Below are 17,492 nucleotides of genomic sequence, written 5' to 3' on the forward strand. Positions count from 1 at the left end.
ATACGAATAATAAATAGAAGCCTTCTACTTTAATTTTCAACAAAAGAAAGAATCATATATGATGAAACAATGAAAACAATATGAATATCAAGGCAACTGGAGAATCTATTGTTATAAATTAGGCCAACAAATAATTTTAAAAAATTGCCAAAATTTAGGAAAAATTAGGACTATTAAATTAGTGTCATTAAAAAAGACAATTATTTATATTTTAAAAATGCATGAAAATCATTTTTATGCAAAATAATTTTGGAAGTTATGGTGCACATTCCCACTTTCCAAAGTATATTTGTGCAAAATTTTGTAACTAGGCAAACGGTCTAGTCTGTAAAATACTACCACAAACAGAGATACATACACATTCAACTTTGTTATTAATAAAGATTTAAGAAATGAGCAACCTTCACTTTGTTTTATATGAATTAACTATATATATATATGTAATATTTTTTATATAATAATTCAGTATTAGTATTCTACTTTTTTAAAAAAATATTTTGATAAATGAGACATTAGTTTGGCGAGTAAATGTGTAATACTGTCTTTAAAAGATTTTTTTTTTACTTTTGTCATTTGTATCTCAAAGGTAAATCAAAACTAATGCAATATTTGTCACCCCCCCCCCCCATTAAATTTTTTGTTTGCTTGTGCAGCTTCTAGATCTTATTAAATCAAACTTCCATAATTAGAGTTTTATTTTTAGACATAAATAAATTAACAATTAAATTAATTATATATATTTTAAATGCTTTTTTTGGATAAAGGTCTCAAAAAGAAAGTCTCAAAGTTTTTTTAAGCAGAACATCTGCTTATGGAATTTTCTGTCATGTTTTTGTCTTAATGCAATTAAAATTAACATGTTATGATAAGAAAAAGATAACTAAATTTTATTAAATATGATAGATCTTTTCTGGACATAGATTTTTTTTAAAAAATTATTCCATTCAGAAATTTTGATTCCTTTCCAAATACTGAGAAATTTTATTTAATTCATTCTGTATATAGAATATGTTAAATAAATTAATTGCATTTCTGAATTTTGATTTATTAGTATTTATTACAGAAAAGCACAATTAAAAAAATAATCCAGAATTGTTTTTAAATTCTTCTAGTATTCCTTTATGGCAAATGTTGCATCATTACTTTGATAATATTATTTAATTATATCAACCAACTTTAAAATTTGCAATTTTTGGTCATTTAAAATGAAGAAAAAAAAAAAATATTTACAAAAATGTAATAATATTCAACTTAATTTTTATGCACATACAGAATAAAAATACTGGATGTTTTGCAATTTTTACAATTATGATTTAAATCATTAGGTAACCAATTTGTAAAATATGGTTAGGGATATTGATGCTCTAAAAAAATGAGATTTTATAAACAATTTTCTAGATAATGTTTAATTCTATAAATATACAGGGTGATCAAGAAATAACAGGTGTTCTGAGCCCTGTAGCATGTTATGTACTGGACAAAATATTACAAAATTTGGCCACCGTACACATTAAAGTATGCTGTTTCCATGTGCCAAAAAAAAAAAAAGTACCCAAAAACACCAATAGGGGAAATTCTGGCCCTGCAAGCACACAATGTGTGAAAAATATATATATATAACTGCTAATGGAAACAGTAAATAACAACACACCAATTGCCAATGAACCACGTTTATAATAGCAAATTTCAAATTTGGCTCAAGGTGACCACCAGCCTGAGGCTCCAATAATTGCATGCAATACAAAAGGTTTTCGACGATGGCTCGCTGCATATCAGCATGTATTCGTTTTACATGCAACGTTATTTGATCTTTTAAAGTAGGAACGTCAGGAACTGTCCTTGATACACGTCTTTCAAGTAGCCCCACAACCAGAAATTGTTCTTGTCCTGATTGCACACCAAGACTTCTTGTGTTTCAATTTTTTCAACATTCTTCATAAGTTAATTAAGGTCATGAGCCCTTTGTGTAACTGTTTTAACTGCCAGTATTCATGAAGAGCAGCACTGGCAATTTCATCCCACTATGGATATGGTTGACGGGGCACTTAGCCCTGTTAATAATTGTCTGCATAGAGCCTAGCAGTCAACCTGTTGATGTTGCCAGCTGCAATGCACTCTGGAGATGATCTGAAGGCCCTTTAAATAGCAACGATTAACGGAGTACCCGCCCGAGATGGGCTACCTCCAACCTAGTAAGAAATAAGATGACCTGGTTTCAGATAATTTAACATGGACTGAATTCGTCTCCTGCGATGGTAGAAGGAGAAATGAGGAAAAGTCGCATGGCAGGTGAGAGAGAGTGGGTGTGAAGTCTCGGCCAATAGCAAAGCAGACGGTCAAGGGAGTAGGAGAGGGTGAAGCATGGAGCACTTTGGTCTTGAAGAGGGTCCGGAATCGGATAAACTATTGTACCTGGGGGACCAATCAGAAAGCTGGGTTATTGCTGTGGAATGTCTTGACTTCTGTAGGGACTTAGCTGATCAACGCATTTAGGATAATCAGCTTTTTCTCTTCTTTATCATTTGATTTCCTTGCGAGTTTAACTGCTTCCATTAATTTGGGGAATTCCTGAAGTATTTCTTTAAGTTCTCTTATTATTTGCATGGTTTCTTGGAGTGATGGGATTTCTTCGTTAGCCGTCAAAGTGGGCTCCGTGTTCTGTTTGCTGGGTGGGGAGATGGGTTTTGGGTCTTGATTTCCTTGATTTTTCTTGGTTATTTCTGCGTAGGAGATTCTTCCGTTGGAGGTTGTAAGTTTGGGGAATTTGGAGCATCCTTTCCATGCAGCTGTGTGTCCAGTTTCATTGCAATTTACACACACTGGATCTTTGATTTTTTCAGTGATGTTACAGTCCCTGGTTGCGTGGGTACCGCCACATCTGATGCATTTCGGTGTCATTCTGCAATTTCTTGCTGCATGGAAAAAGCCAGCACAGTTGTAGCACATGGTAGCAGTCGTTTTTCTTCTGTAGCTTTCTATTTTGATTCTGAGATGAAGAAGGGATTTTTCATTAAATATATTTTGGACATTTTCAGACTTCTTTATTTCTAGGAGGAATATTGGGTAGAAGGATTGCAATTTGAAGTTTCTTAGCTGGGATATTCTATTTATCTTGTAATTTCTTTCTTCTAATTCTTTTATAATTTCTTCTTTTTCTGCATTAATTGGGAGACCTTTCAGGATGTCTTTTATTGGTCTTTCATCTTGATTTTCAGATAGTACAAATTCTTCTTTCTTTTCTGTTAGAAATTCGATGATTTGGGATCTTTCATTTTCAGTTGCTGGGTGAATTGCTATCATATTTCTTATAAGCTTGTTTTCAGTTTGGGGGAATTTTCTATGGATTTCTTGCAATGTGATGTTGTAATTATTTGTTAGTTTCAGATTTATGGCTGGTGGTCTAGAGGTGATTTTTTCTTGGGTGTCCTGAATTTTATTTAGTAATTCGAATCTATTGGATGTGTCCATAATTTCTTGCTTTTCCTCAGTTTTCCTTATTTTGGCGGCTTTTCTCGGGCTAACCATTTGGAAGTTTTCATCAGAATTAGTATTTTTCTTTTTGTCTTTCTCTGGTGTGTTATCAATATCCATGATAGCAATTTCTCTCTCTGTTGTGTGTTCTTGGTTTTCTGCCTGTGGAGGCTGCTTTACGTTGTCGGGGGTATGCTGTTCACAGTTATCAATAGAGCAGGGGGTCACGTCACCTAGTTCATTTGCGATATGCCTGATATCCGCTTGTATTTCCTTCAATTTGGCGTAGTCATCAAGATACTGGGCTGTGTGTTCTAATTTATTTTCCTTCATCTGTTGTAATGTGTCTATAAATGTCGACGCAGTGTAGTTGAGTCTTAGCATTCTTTCCTGAGACATGGAGATGTATGCACATAGGTTCCTATCTTCGTCATGAGCATGGCAGCCTTTATTGATGCATGGTTTTGCGTTTTTTAATTTTTCCTCATTGCATTTAATTATTCTGTTTAGATCATCTAAACGTTTCAAAAGTTCAGCCTTTTCAGAGGGGCTACAATCTCCATTTAGCCGTTTATTGATTTGATATGCTTTACAATCAGCTGAGTTTAGTTCTCTCTTCAAATTCTTTAGTAGCCAGCAGTGAGTTTCAATGCTTTTTATAAATTCAGAAGCGCAACTGGCTTTTCCATTGTAAAAAGTCTTATTACTATAAACACTCTTGCAACTGCTAGAGTCGGAGCGTCTGTCTCCTTCCATGGCTAGAGACGAACTCAAAATGAAAATGAAAATGAATGATCTGAAGGCCTGGTGATCTTGCTGAAATATCATTACTTGTGTAGAGGAAAAGGTGAGGTGGGGTGTGTCAGGGCTCGCTCTGATTGGTTGGTTAGCGGTGTGGGGTGCGGGGGTATGCTACCTTTGGACTTAGAGTTTATTGAAGAAGTGAGCATTTTTTAAAGTTTAATTCTGATCATATTAAAAGGCAAAGATAAGAGGCACTATTGAGTTATGAGATCTCTAATTTAAGTTAAGGGGTGTATTCCAACACGAACAATCTCTAAATTAAAGGCAAGTAAAAGCGCTTACCTTTATTGTTTTGTTGGTTGGAATCTCTTTTTTAACATACTGATGTTGTTGTCTCCATCTGGTTGCTGCAGCTGAAAATCTCAAATTTCTAATTAGTGGCAGGTTTAGTGACTATGACTCATTAACACGAGAAACTTATCTTTAAGAAAATTATTTAATTGTTACTTGACTATATGTTACATGATTAAGAATATATTTACAAAATTAGAAGAGAATAAAACGCTTCGTTGGTTGCCGCCAAAACGAGAGGAAGTCAACAAGCCCCTGGTGGCGAGAAACGAAAGTTCTTTACAGTTAAAACTTTTTACAGTTAAGGCCTGGTTTCCGACAGGGTGGGTTAAAGTAAGATGTTTCTAGGTTTTTTGGTCTTGGCGTTAGGGGTGTATTCTGGAATGTTCATTATTGCATCATTTTTGTTGTTCATACTTTTGAAGAAATTAATTGCAAGTTATTTAAAAGAATTTTTTGAGTGGAGATGGGTAGTCTAATGCTTTATACATGTTAGTGTTGGGCATATGATATGTAATTCTATATATGTTTCTAAATAGATTGTTTTGTTGGAGCTCTAAAATTCTTAAGTTGGTCTTGGCAGCCCACGCATATCTTGTATCCCCACTCTGGGCAAGCATATTGTTACAAATCTGTAAATTGCTACCCAGTACGAATAGTGTCAGCGTGGGAAAAACCGGTAAAACCGTTGTAAAATCTATCCTGTGCGTGCTAAACGTGGCGATCATTTGGCGACTGGCGACGATTTTGGCAACTAAATGGATCTAATGGATGAAGCTGGCTCTCCTAAACCACCACCATCCGCTGCAGGGAAGAAGACGTGTGTATCGTCTGAAGTTGTGTGTGAGAGTCGGAGTCGCCGACAGTAAGAGATTTGGAGAGGATTAGATAGCAAGCTGCTGAACTAGCGATTAAATGTGTTGCGATTCATTAGCGGTATTTGTAGAAAAAATTTTTTGTAACAATTTGTTAGTACTGGACACAAATAGGCTGTGTAAATAAGAATTTTATTTTGCCTAGTCATTTTGGAGTCTTGAGAAATTAAGGGGAATAATTTACAAGTTAGGTCTATAAACTTTTTAGCAGTATAAATAAAGTGGCGTTTACAAGTTAGTTTCCTATCAAGTATTATTCCTAAATATTTGCATTCCTTAGACCACAGGATAATTTGATTTTTAATTTTAAGAGGGGGGGGGGTTGTTTTACAGTTATTTTTCGTGAAGTATATAGCTTCGGTTTTATTTTCATTGATGTCTATTTTCCATTTAATGAACCAGTATTTTCATCCTGCTGTAAAATAGCTTGACTAATAAGGCGCGTTCATGTAGTGACAACGCCATCTATGAGCGAATTCTTATTGAATGACTTGAATTTCCGCAATTCTTCCTTTTATTCCCGATTATCGTGTCACAAAGTACCCGTATATGCAAATGAAGTTTTCGATCGCAGTGCCAAAATTCTCCCTATCGGCTTTCCCCCCCCCCAAATTGGAACCGCATCGATACCGCATTTAATGTGTATTATGGCCAAATTTTGTTGTTTCGGGCAGTACATAACACGCTACAACACCTGATATTTCTTGATCATCCTGTACATTATTTACCCAATTAGAAATTGCAAATTTAAACTAATTATAACACATAAATGAGTAACTTATTAATTTCTTTGTGTGTTTTCAATCTAAAAATGAAGTTGCCATTATCTTATGAATTGAAGAGCTAAATAATTCTGGTAAGTTAATGAATAGTGGATGAAAATCATTCATTGATTACAAGATTATATTTGACATTGCATAAAAATGTAATCCTAAAATGCAAAACCACAGACAGCAAATAGCTGTAACTACAAGGTGTGAAAAAAAATATATATCCTTAGCTAAAAAAGTATATCTAAGTGTTATACTTTTACCAAATTCAGGACAAATATATTTTGGATCATGAGAACTATAGAATGATTTTTTTTTTTTTGAAGTTTTAAACTTCAGTTTGAAGTTTTTTTGAAGTTTGAAGTTAAACATGTTTCTAAGGATTACTATCGTAATTACATTATTCAGCTGAATAGCATACATATGCTATTTATCACTTAAAAATGAATAAAAGTAATTTAATAGCTATAATAGTTTTTACATATAAAAATTGTTCACATAACAAAACTTAAATACAAATTTTCTTATGCTTAGAATTATAACAAGAGGAAAACATTACACCCATAAGTTTTAAAAATTCTCTATAGCTTTTCATAAATTTAATGTGATATGAAATTCTCAATCAGGTTGGATTTTTTTAAAGAAAGAGAAAAGACAAAATAGCAACAAAAAACACATGCACACTCTCACAACTTATTGAAAAACTTATTGTCAAGGTTTGATTTTCATTTCTGCTACATAAAATTTTGTTGCAATTCATAATTAGAAATATTTTTGAAAATTTGTTAAAAATTAAGAAAGAAATTCTATAAAATCTTAACATCCTTGAACATGCTATGCTCAGTTTTAAAACTTATTTTAAATTATATCTTTTAGAAGTTATTGTCAAAAAGTATTCAAATTTTACTTAATTTTTAATTAAAACTTCAAAAAAAAAATCACTCTATAGTTCTCACAATCCAAAATATATTTGTCCTGAATTTGATAAACTTAAGTTAAGCAAATTACTATTTGAAGCATCTATAAACACACATATATTTGCATTTATCATTAGTGGATACTACATTTTAATACCACATAGAAGCTAGAATATTTATAATTTCAATAAAAATTCTCATTTCTTAATTTTTGCCTTATTAATTTTTTAAAATTTTGTTTGGTTGAAATTTTAATGCTTTGCTAATCTATACTTATAATAAAGCTCAATGTGTGTGTGTGTGTGTGTGTGTGTGTGTGTGTGTGTGTGTTGGCGCTCTACAGGCCAGGTCATTTGACATACAGCTATCAAATTTGGTACATGTATACCTTAGAGGTCGGGAATGTGCACCTGGGGTCCCTTTTTTTGAAATTTTAATTATTAATTAAAAACTAACTTTCCCGCCAAAAAAATCTTCCATTTTCCCCACCGCCAACTTTTCCGCCAAAAAAAATCTTTCATTTTCCCCACCGCCAAATGAGTAAGGCTTTTTCTCCCAACAGTAATGAGGCTAGGGTTAACATTTTTCGGCGTATTATTTCAAACGATTCTGTTTATTTTCTTAATGCTTTAGGCATTTAAAATTAAACATTGTTAATTAATCCATGTTTCAGATTCATTCTGAAGTACTTTTGAATTAAAATAACACAGAATAAAGGAAATTAAAAATGTATAATCTGCATAGCGTTACCCCAACTGGCGTAGAAAAATGCACGCATTTGCATTACCGTAAGTGGCGAAGAAAATTCACGCATGCGCATTGTGATTGTTGCCATGACAACCGTTATCAACGGATGATTAAAATTACTTTTAGGTTAGTTGCATGCTTTTGTAAGTAAATTGTATTTATGTTAGTTATATATTTTTTAAATATGCTTATAGTTTTAAGTACATCGTTTTTTAAGTAGTTTTTTTTTTAATCTGTTTTCAATGATTCAAATTATTTTTAGGTTAGTTGCATGCTTTTGTAATTAAATTGTATTTGTTAGTTATATACTTTTTTGTATATGCTTATAGTTTTAAGTACATCGTTTTTTAAGTAGTTTTTTTAAACCTGTTTTCGACCGATTATTTTAAACGATTCATTTTATTTTCTTAGTGTTTGATGCATTTAAAATGAAACATTGTTAATGAATCGATCTGTTCATGATGAATCTGAGAAATTTTTGTTGACAAATTCTTGAGATATTACATAAATTAAGAAAGATATTCTTTAGTGCCCATAAAGTTTAAACGCTCAGTGACTCTATTATCAGTAATCATATTATTAAAAAAAATGCTTTGTTTCAGTAAAAAATATTATTATATTAATTGCAGATTAATCATTTACACTTTAATTTAAAGCATAATTTCTACGAGGGGTAACAGAAAATTAGAGAGATACATATCACGCTATGACTGAAGGCCTTTATAATATTATGAGTGAATTATATGACTATCAAAATTTGAAGTTTTAAAATGTTTTGCTGAATAATCTATTAAAGTTGGAATTGCGTAAAATATTTAATGGTACAACCGGAGTTTAATCCCCTGCTTGGCGCACTTTTTGAAAATCGCCAATTGTTCAAAAGCAAAGGAGCGGATGTTCAATTATAGTGCATAATAAAGATTGCCAGCTTTGGAGCGTTATCGCATCTTGGCGAAGAAGGGGGTTAAACTCCGGTTCAACCTATTTAATTATTAAGATTGGCGAACCGGCTGGTCGCCAAAGGCGGCTAGTAAAATATAATAAAACCTCTTTAATGTCTTTCAGAAGACCATAGAATGTGTGTGTGTGTGTTGGCGCTCTACAGGCCAGGCCGTTTGACCTACAGCTACCAAATTTGGTACATGTATACCGGGAATGTGCACCTGGGGTCCCTTTTTTTGAATTTTTAATTAGAATTTTAATTAATTAAAAACTAACTTTCCCGCCAAAAAAAATCTTTTCATTTTCCCCACCGCCAAATGAGTAAGGCTTCAGTCTTTTTTTCCCACACTAATAAGGTTAGGGCTAACATTTTTCGGCCGATTATTTCAAACGATTCTATTTATTTGCTTAATGTTTGATGCATTTAAAATTAAACATTGTTAATGAATCGATCTTTCAGATTCATTCTGAAGTACTTTTGAATTAAAATAAAACAGAATAAAGGAAATTAAAAATCGCTAATCTGCATAGCGTTACCTCAACTGGCGTAGAAAAATTCACGCATTTGGGTTACCGTAACTGGCGTTGAAAATTCATGCATGCGCATTGTGTTCTGATTGTTGACAACGGATACGGACTTGGATTTAAAGGCTCAATATGTTTTCGACAGATTATTTCAAATGATTATGTTTATTTTTTTAGTGTGATACATTTAAAACTAAACATTGTTAATTAATCGATCTGTTCATGATGAATCTGAGAAAATTTTGTTGAAAACTTCTTGAGATATTATATAAATTAAGAAAAATATTCTTTAGTGCCCATAAGATTTAAATACTCAGCGACTCTGTTTTCAGTACTCATATTTAAAAAAAAATATTATATTTATTACAGTTTAATCATTTCCACTTTAATTTAAAGCATAAATTCTACGGGGGCTAATAGAAAATTAGAGAGATACATATTACGTTATGGCTGAAGGCCTTTATAATATTATGAGTGAATTATATGACTATTAAAATGTAAAGTTTAAAAATATTTTAATGAAGAAGCAATTAAAATGGGAGTTCTATAAAATATTTAATTATTAAAATTTTAACGTGCATTAAGATTGTCGAACCGGCTGGTCTCCAAAGGCGGCTAGTATTTATGTAAAGCTCAATGTGTGTGTGTGTGTTAAGGCCCTACAGGCCAGGCCATTTGACCTACAGCTACCAAATTTGGTACATGTATACCTTAAAGATCGGGAATGTGCACCTGATGACCTTTTTTTTTTTGAATTTTTAATTAGAATTTTAATTAATTAAAAACTAACTTTTCCGCCAAAAAAATCTTTTCATTTTCCCCACCGCCAAATGAGTAAGGCTTCAGTTTTTTTTTTCTCCCAACAGTAATGAGGCTAGGGTTAACATTTTTCGGCCGATTATTTCAAATGATTCTGCTTATTTTCTTAATGTTTGATGCATTTAAAATCAAACATTGTTAATGAATCGATCTTTCAGATTCATTCTGAAGTACTTTTGAATTAAAATAACACAGAATAAAGGAAATTAAAATTGTCTAATCTGCATAGCGTTACCCCAACTGGTGTAGAAAAATTCACGCATTTGCGTTACCGTAACTGGCGTTGAAATTTCAAGCATGCGCATTGTGTTCTGATTGTTGACAATATTATCAACCGATGATTCTTGATTTAAATTATTTTTAGGTTAGTTGCATGCTTTTGTAATTAAATTGTATTTATGTTAGTTATATATTTGTTATATATGCTTATAGTTTTAAGTACATCGGTTTTTAAGTAGTTTTTTTTAAGGCTGTTTTCTACCGATTATTTTAACCGATTGTGGTGATGTCCATGTAGAGTGTTGTATAAAGCATTTAATCGCTATTAGAAAAATAAACACTTTATTTCACTAACAACTATCGGAACATCACTGCTTAGCGCACGTATATATAGAACGGGTATTCCCCGGGCGAAGTATTAACATAGATTGTATTAGGGAAAGTAGATAGGTAGCGCTTTAGAATAACATGAATGAAAGATGGCGCTACGATCACTACATGGGTGTCCTCCTAGTGAACAAGGAGAACGACAAAATGTGATAATACAAGATAAATATACGCGCATAAAAATAAAACATCACATAATACAATATGTATAATATAGGATAATGATTTCAAATGGTAAATAGAAATTGATGTAAATAGATGCAATAATATAGGAAATACATAAAATTGCTGTTACAATATATATATACACGACAATTTATATCTCAGTAATTAATCTCGTTGGAAAATAGACATGACGTCCACTACCAGTGGTAGTTGGTTTTGTCTGTAATTGTTCATTTTTAGAAGAAAATTCAGCTTGAGTTTTATGAATAGATGCAGGTATAGAAGGTAACGAGTCATTACATCCTGTCAACACATATGCATGTTTGACACGGTCTATGGAAACTGACATTTTTTATTATTAATTTTTAATACAAAAGTTTTATCTTTCCTGCTCATTACAGGGTGTGGACCAGTGTAAAGAGGTGAAAGAGGAGGTTTAACACTGTCCATACTGTAGATATACAGTTTATAGATTGCATTAGTGCTTTGAATTTTGATACATAAGTACCTGTTGGTATTGATAGATCTACTTTTGAGGTTAAAATGTCAGAAGGCAATCTAAGGGTTGTACCAAGGACTAATTCAGCAGATGTGGCATTTATGTCCGGTTTAATTGCAGATCGAATTCCGAGTTAAAGTATTGGAATAGTTTGTCCAGTTTGGTGGACAATGGGCTATAATAGAACTCTTAAGATCCCTGTGGAAACGTTCTACAAGTCCATTGGATTGGGGATGGTAGGACGTTGTGCGGATTCGATTTGTACCCAAAATATTAATCAAATGTCTAAATAGTTGTGAATCAAAATTTTTACCTTGATCTGTAGTTATAGTTATTGGACAACCGAAACGAGATATCCAATTATGAATTAGGGCTTTACATGTTGTTTCAGCAGTTATATCTGAAGTAGTAATAGCTTCCGGCCATCTGGTAAATCGGTCAACTATTGTCATACAATATTTATAACCATCAGATAGTGGGAGTGATCCTATGAAATCGGTATTTATTTTGGCAAATCGAGCATCTGGCAAAGCGAAAGTGCTTGTAGGAAATTTTGTATGTTTTTGAATTTTAGAACGTTGGCAATTATGACAAGATTGAACAGAATTTTTAATAAATGAATTCATGTTTAGCCAAAAATAACGTTTAGTAATCAGCTTTCTTGTTGCTCGAATGTCAGGATGAGAAAGATTGTGAATATTTTCAAAAGCTATTGAACGAAAAGAATTTGGAATGTATGGACGAGGTGAATTAGTAGATAAGTCACAATACAAGGTTACATCCTCTAAGGGAAAATATTGCTTTTCTATTTTACAATTTGAAGACTTCAGATATTCTTTAAGTTCAGAATCATTTAACTGTGCAAGTGAGATGTCATGAAAATTTAAATTCTTTTTTCAAATTGAATGGATTTCAATGCGAGACAATGCATCTGCAACAATGTTCTCTGTACCCTTGACATAACGAATATCGGTAGAAAATTGGGATATGAAGTCTAAATGTCTCAGTTGACGATGTGAGCATTTATCCGGCTTTTGCTTAAAGGCTTCAGTAAGGGGTCTTTGATCAGTATAGATTTAAAATTCCCTACCTTCAAGGATGTGTCGAAATTTTTTTATGAAGCATAAATAGCAAGAAGTTCTCTGTCGTATGTTGACCAATTAGTTTGTTTTAAAAAGTTTTATTGAGAAAAATGCAATGGGTTCCCAAATTCCATTTGAAAGTTGATTTAAAGAGCTTCCAATAGCAAATAAGGATGCATCAGTCCACAGACTTAAAAAAGCTCCAGGAATCGGATGTTTGAGTAGGGTAACTTCGGCAAGAGCTTTCTTAGCATTAGAAAATGCCTTGTCAGCTTCTTCAGACCATTGCAGAGTAGTTTCAGATTTTTTTTGCTGGCCGTGGTGATTTCTTTTTGTTAGTATGGCCTTCAAGAAATTTAATCAAAGGTGATAATATGTGAGCTGCCTTGGGAAGAAATCTGCGGTAAAAATTAAACATACCCAAAAATCTACGAAGTTGAGTAAGGGTCGTGGGAATTCTTGAATTGCAATAACTCGATCTGGAATTGGAGAAATACCTTCTTTGGAAACTTTAAATCCTGAAAAATCTAGGGTAGGAACACCAAATGTACACATAGAAGATCTAATTGTAAGTCCGTAATGGTCTAATTTTGAAAAGAGAGCTCTGAGATGTTGTCTATGCTCTTCGATTGATTTTGAAGCAATTAATAAATCGTCAATAAAAGCATACACACCATCTAAATCTCTAGTAACTTCATCAATAAATCTCTGAAAGGTATATTTGATGCATTGCACAAACCAAACTGCATCCGAGTGCTCTCGAAGAGTCCGAACGGCGTACAAATAGCTGTTTTATGAACGTCCTCGGGAGCAATCAGAATTTGATGAAAAGCTTTAACTAAATCAATATGAGAAAAAATTGTGGTTCCACGAAGTTCGCTAGTAAAATCCAAAACACTGGGAATAGGATATTTGTCCTTTTTGGTCTGAGCATTAAGAGCTCTAAAATCACCAACAGGACGCCAATCGTCACTTCCTTTTTTCGGAACCATATGTAGAGGAGAGGCATAATTGCTGTTGGATGGCCGCATATGGCCTAAATCCAACATATGCTGAAATTCTATTTTAGCGATTTGTAAGCGATCGGTGCTAGCCTACGAGGTTTTGCATAAACAGGAGAACCAAAAGTTTCAATATGATGCATAACAGAATGTTTTACAGTTTGATTTGCATATGGAGCTTTTACAATATTAGGAAAATCATTTAATATTTTTGAAAAATCATCATTACAAAATACAGATTTTACATGAACATCAGTATTATTAAGAATAGCATGAGCATTTATATGTGTACACATATCATTTAAACGACGATTTCTTAAATCAGGGTGCAAGTTAAAATGATGTAAGTACAATGATGCAGTTTTAATATCACAAACATAAAAAGGATAAACAAATTGTTTTCTTAAACCTAAATCTGAAGATAATAACTTTTGTTTGTAAACATTTATGATAGAACCATTTGCTGCAAAGAATATCTGAATCGGAATACACAGTTTATCATTTCTAGTCGCAGGAATCAAACTACAATCACTGCCAGTGTCAACGAGAAAATTTAATTTGATTTTCTATCGCGAACAAAAAGGCGACGAGAACTACTGGGCGAAGCGTATGTCGCCGCTACTCCTTGCCGTTGTGGTTTGGCTGATAATTGCAAGGCGGAATGCATTTATGCGCTTTGGAGTCGTACTTCCGATGATACCAACAAACACCATTCGACTGAGAGGAGCCACGCTGCCGAAACCGAAAGTCAGCTCGTTTACGAGAATTATTTCTCGGTCTGCGACTGGCACTTCTTGATCGGCTTAAAGAAGCAACTTCTTCGCGAAGTGCTTTAATTTCTTCAAGCAGACTGAGAGGTATTATTTACATTTGCACAGGAATTAGAGCTTGAAATGTTGCTTACCTCGGGGGGCATAACTTCTATGATTCTATCCGCAATTTCCGCAGCTTTAGTGGCATTTAGAGGACTAATTGCTAGAAGTATAGACTAGACGGTTTTGGGCAGTTGTAAAAATAACTCCAGAAGAAGAGTATTCCAAAATTTGATGATGTTCGACACGCCTTTGCATTACTCGTAGTAAATCAGTCGGCTTTCGGTCACCTAACTGTTCGCCGGCAAGAAGACATCTAATTTCTTGAGATTTCGATTCATCGCATCTTTTTACAAGTTCCTCTTTCAACATCTCGAACTATAGCTGCTGCTTCAAGAGAAAAGTTAGCTACACAATAGTTGTACTTGGTTGCACTGGCAGTTATCGGTTTCGGAACTGGAAGCTGAAATGTTGCCTCTGCCATTATAAACCAAAGTTGAGGGTCTCCAAAATTAAATGGAAGCATCTTCACGGCAGAATTTTCTTCCATGTTGGAGAACTTGAAATGGAAACAGCTCAGAACAGCAATGGCAGGCGTTGAAAGTTTTGAAGTTTACTTATATGCGCGTGTTGTGTGATCTCTTTTCCGGGTCACCATTGTGGTGATGTTCATGTAGAGTGTTGTATAAAGCATTTCATCGCTATTAGAAAAATAAACTCTTTATTTCACTAACAACTATCGGAACATCACTGCTTAGCTCACGTATATATAGAACGGGTATTCCCCGGACGAAGTATTAACATAGATTGTATTAGGGAAAGTAGATAAGTAGCGCTTTAGAATAACATGAATGAAAGATGGCGCTACGATCACTACACGATTCATTTTATTTTCTTAGTGTTTGATGCATTTAAAATTAAACATTGATAATTAATCGATCTGTTCATGATGAATCTGAGAAAATTTTGTTGACAGATTCTTAAGATATCACATAAATTAAGAAAGATATTCTTTAGTGCCAATAAAGTTTAAACGTTCAGTGACTCTGTTATCAGTAATCATATCATAAAAAATGCTTTGTTTCAGTAAAAACTATTATTATATTAATTGCAGATTAATTCTTTCCACTTTAATTTAAAGCATAAATTCTACGGAAGCTAACAGAAAATTAGAGAGATACATATTACGTTATGACTGAAGGCCTTTACAATATTATAAGTGAATTATATGACTATCAAAATTTGAAGTTTTAAAATATTTTGATGAAGAATCTATTAAAGTAGGAATTGCGTAAAATATTTAATTATTAAAATTTAAACGAACATTAAAATTGACGAACCAGCTGGTCGCCAAAGGCGGCTAGTATTAACAATAAAATATAATTCCTGTTATTGAAGATATCATTCCATGTTTATTAAATAACTTTATTTGCAATGCAACTTTCTTACTTTATTTTACATTGTCTAAAAGTGAAGAACCTTTAAATACTCTATCACCTGTTACACATCAACATTATTGAAAACACCATAATAATTCAGGCCAATTAATACAATTGATAGAATTTAAAATGGCCGCCATTTTTATAAAATTTTATTTTTGTTCATTCCTTTCCATTTAATTAAGACTGTGAGGAAACAAATCACCAAATTTTTGTTTTATTTAAAAGAAGTTATGTTACTTTTTATTGTTCATGTTATTATATTTTATGTTCATACTATCACCTTTGGTGAATAGTATGAAATTATTGATTACTTAAAATTTTGATTGAGTTTTTTGTAGCTAACTTATTGGTTTTCTCAGCAGAGTATTTAAAAAAAAATACTCTGCTGATATATAAATCTGCTGATAATATGCTAATATGCTCTGCTGATAATATAAATAGCATGAATCATAAAATTCATGCTATTTAATAATTTTATACAGTTATGTTTGTTGTGCTGTAAACTTCTTTAACTGTCTGTTCATTTCACCTAAAAACTCATTAGTACTAATAGAGATTAAATCATTAAAATTTATATCTTAAAGCTTTAAAAAAAAACAAATTTATTATCTATATAATTTTATGCTGCAATTTTTACATCCCATCTGAACAATCATTTACTCTATATGAGAAAGTGGTAGTTCTGATCCCTCTTGTTCTGATATATCTAGAAAGATCATCATTCAAAGACTCCATAAAAGGGGAAATGTGTGCTTTTTTTTAACCAAAAGATCATCCAGTAAACTCTTGGGGTGGAAGGCAGACTTACTATGCATGTGCGGAGGAAGTTGCCTTCTTGCGACTATCTTATTGGTTACTGGTCTTCACTTATGTTTCACTTTAAGGAAAACCTTCACCAAATCAAAATTACTGCAACCATTCATTGCTAAAATATGTATAAATCTACCAGTTTTTGAATAATGCTAGTTAACATTGCAGGATCATAAATTTGTTTCATAGATTTATGATCCTCAGCTATAACATGTCTTCATTTATCAGACCACTGCTTTCTTGTCAGAAGGCATTGAGCTTCTGATTTAAAAACCTACCTTATTGTTTAGAAACAAATCTATGCAACTATTTTTGTTTGAATTAAAAATTGGATTGGTGAGTTAGAAATTCTAAGTTAAGTAACTCATAATCAAATGCCTATATATTTTGATGATATATATTTTTTGAAATAGTGGCAACTTTAATGGCAAAAATGGCATTCTTAAAGGGTTTCACTGTAGCATGTATTAATTTTTACATACTTTTTAGTCTTAATTGTTTTCATAGTAAATACTTATTTGTGATGAATTAAAAATATTTGAATACTCTTTTGTAGGATCGGTATCAAAAGGATTTGAATAGTATGTTTGATAAAATTGATGAAAGAAGAATGGTACGTTATTTTTTTAATTACTATTTTATTTTATCATTCAAAATTATTACATAATATATTTTTTATCTTTCCTTTTGTATGCTGCTTTAAACTGATAGCAATAAGTAATGAAAATGTTTTATGCATATGCAATACAACCCTTATTATGAATATTATGTATACATAAATTTAAAAAAAAGCACCAATTCTAAAAAATATGTGTTTGCATTATATTTAAATTTAAAATAAAAATAAATACAATTGGGAAATTTGTACCTTGTTTCTCGTATAATAAATGCAGTCTGTTTTTCTTTTTTTTTAA

General features: G+C 32.4%; 1 protein-coding gene across 1 annotated transcript in view; it reads left to right on the forward strand.

The window, feature by feature from the left end:
- LOC129968762 (E3 ubiquitin-protein ligase CHIP-like) overlaps positions 1 to 17,492 on the forward strand; it is a 34,199-nt gene that overhangs the window by 9,598 nt on the left and 7,109 nt on the right. The window contains exon 5 of the mRNA XM_056082992.1: positions 17,135 to 17,191. Within this exon, the coding sequence (XP_055938967.1) occupies positions 17,135 to 17,191 (57 nt within the window). The remainder of the gene's footprint in view (positions 1 to 17,134; positions 17,192 to 17,492) is intronic.

Source organism: Argiope bruennichi, chromosome 1 (assembly GCF_947563725.1).
Source record: "Argiope bruennichi chromosome 1, qqArgBrue1.1, whole genome shotgun sequence".
NCBI lineage: Eukaryota > Metazoa > Arthropoda > Arachnida > Araneae > Araneidae > Argiope > Argiope bruennichi.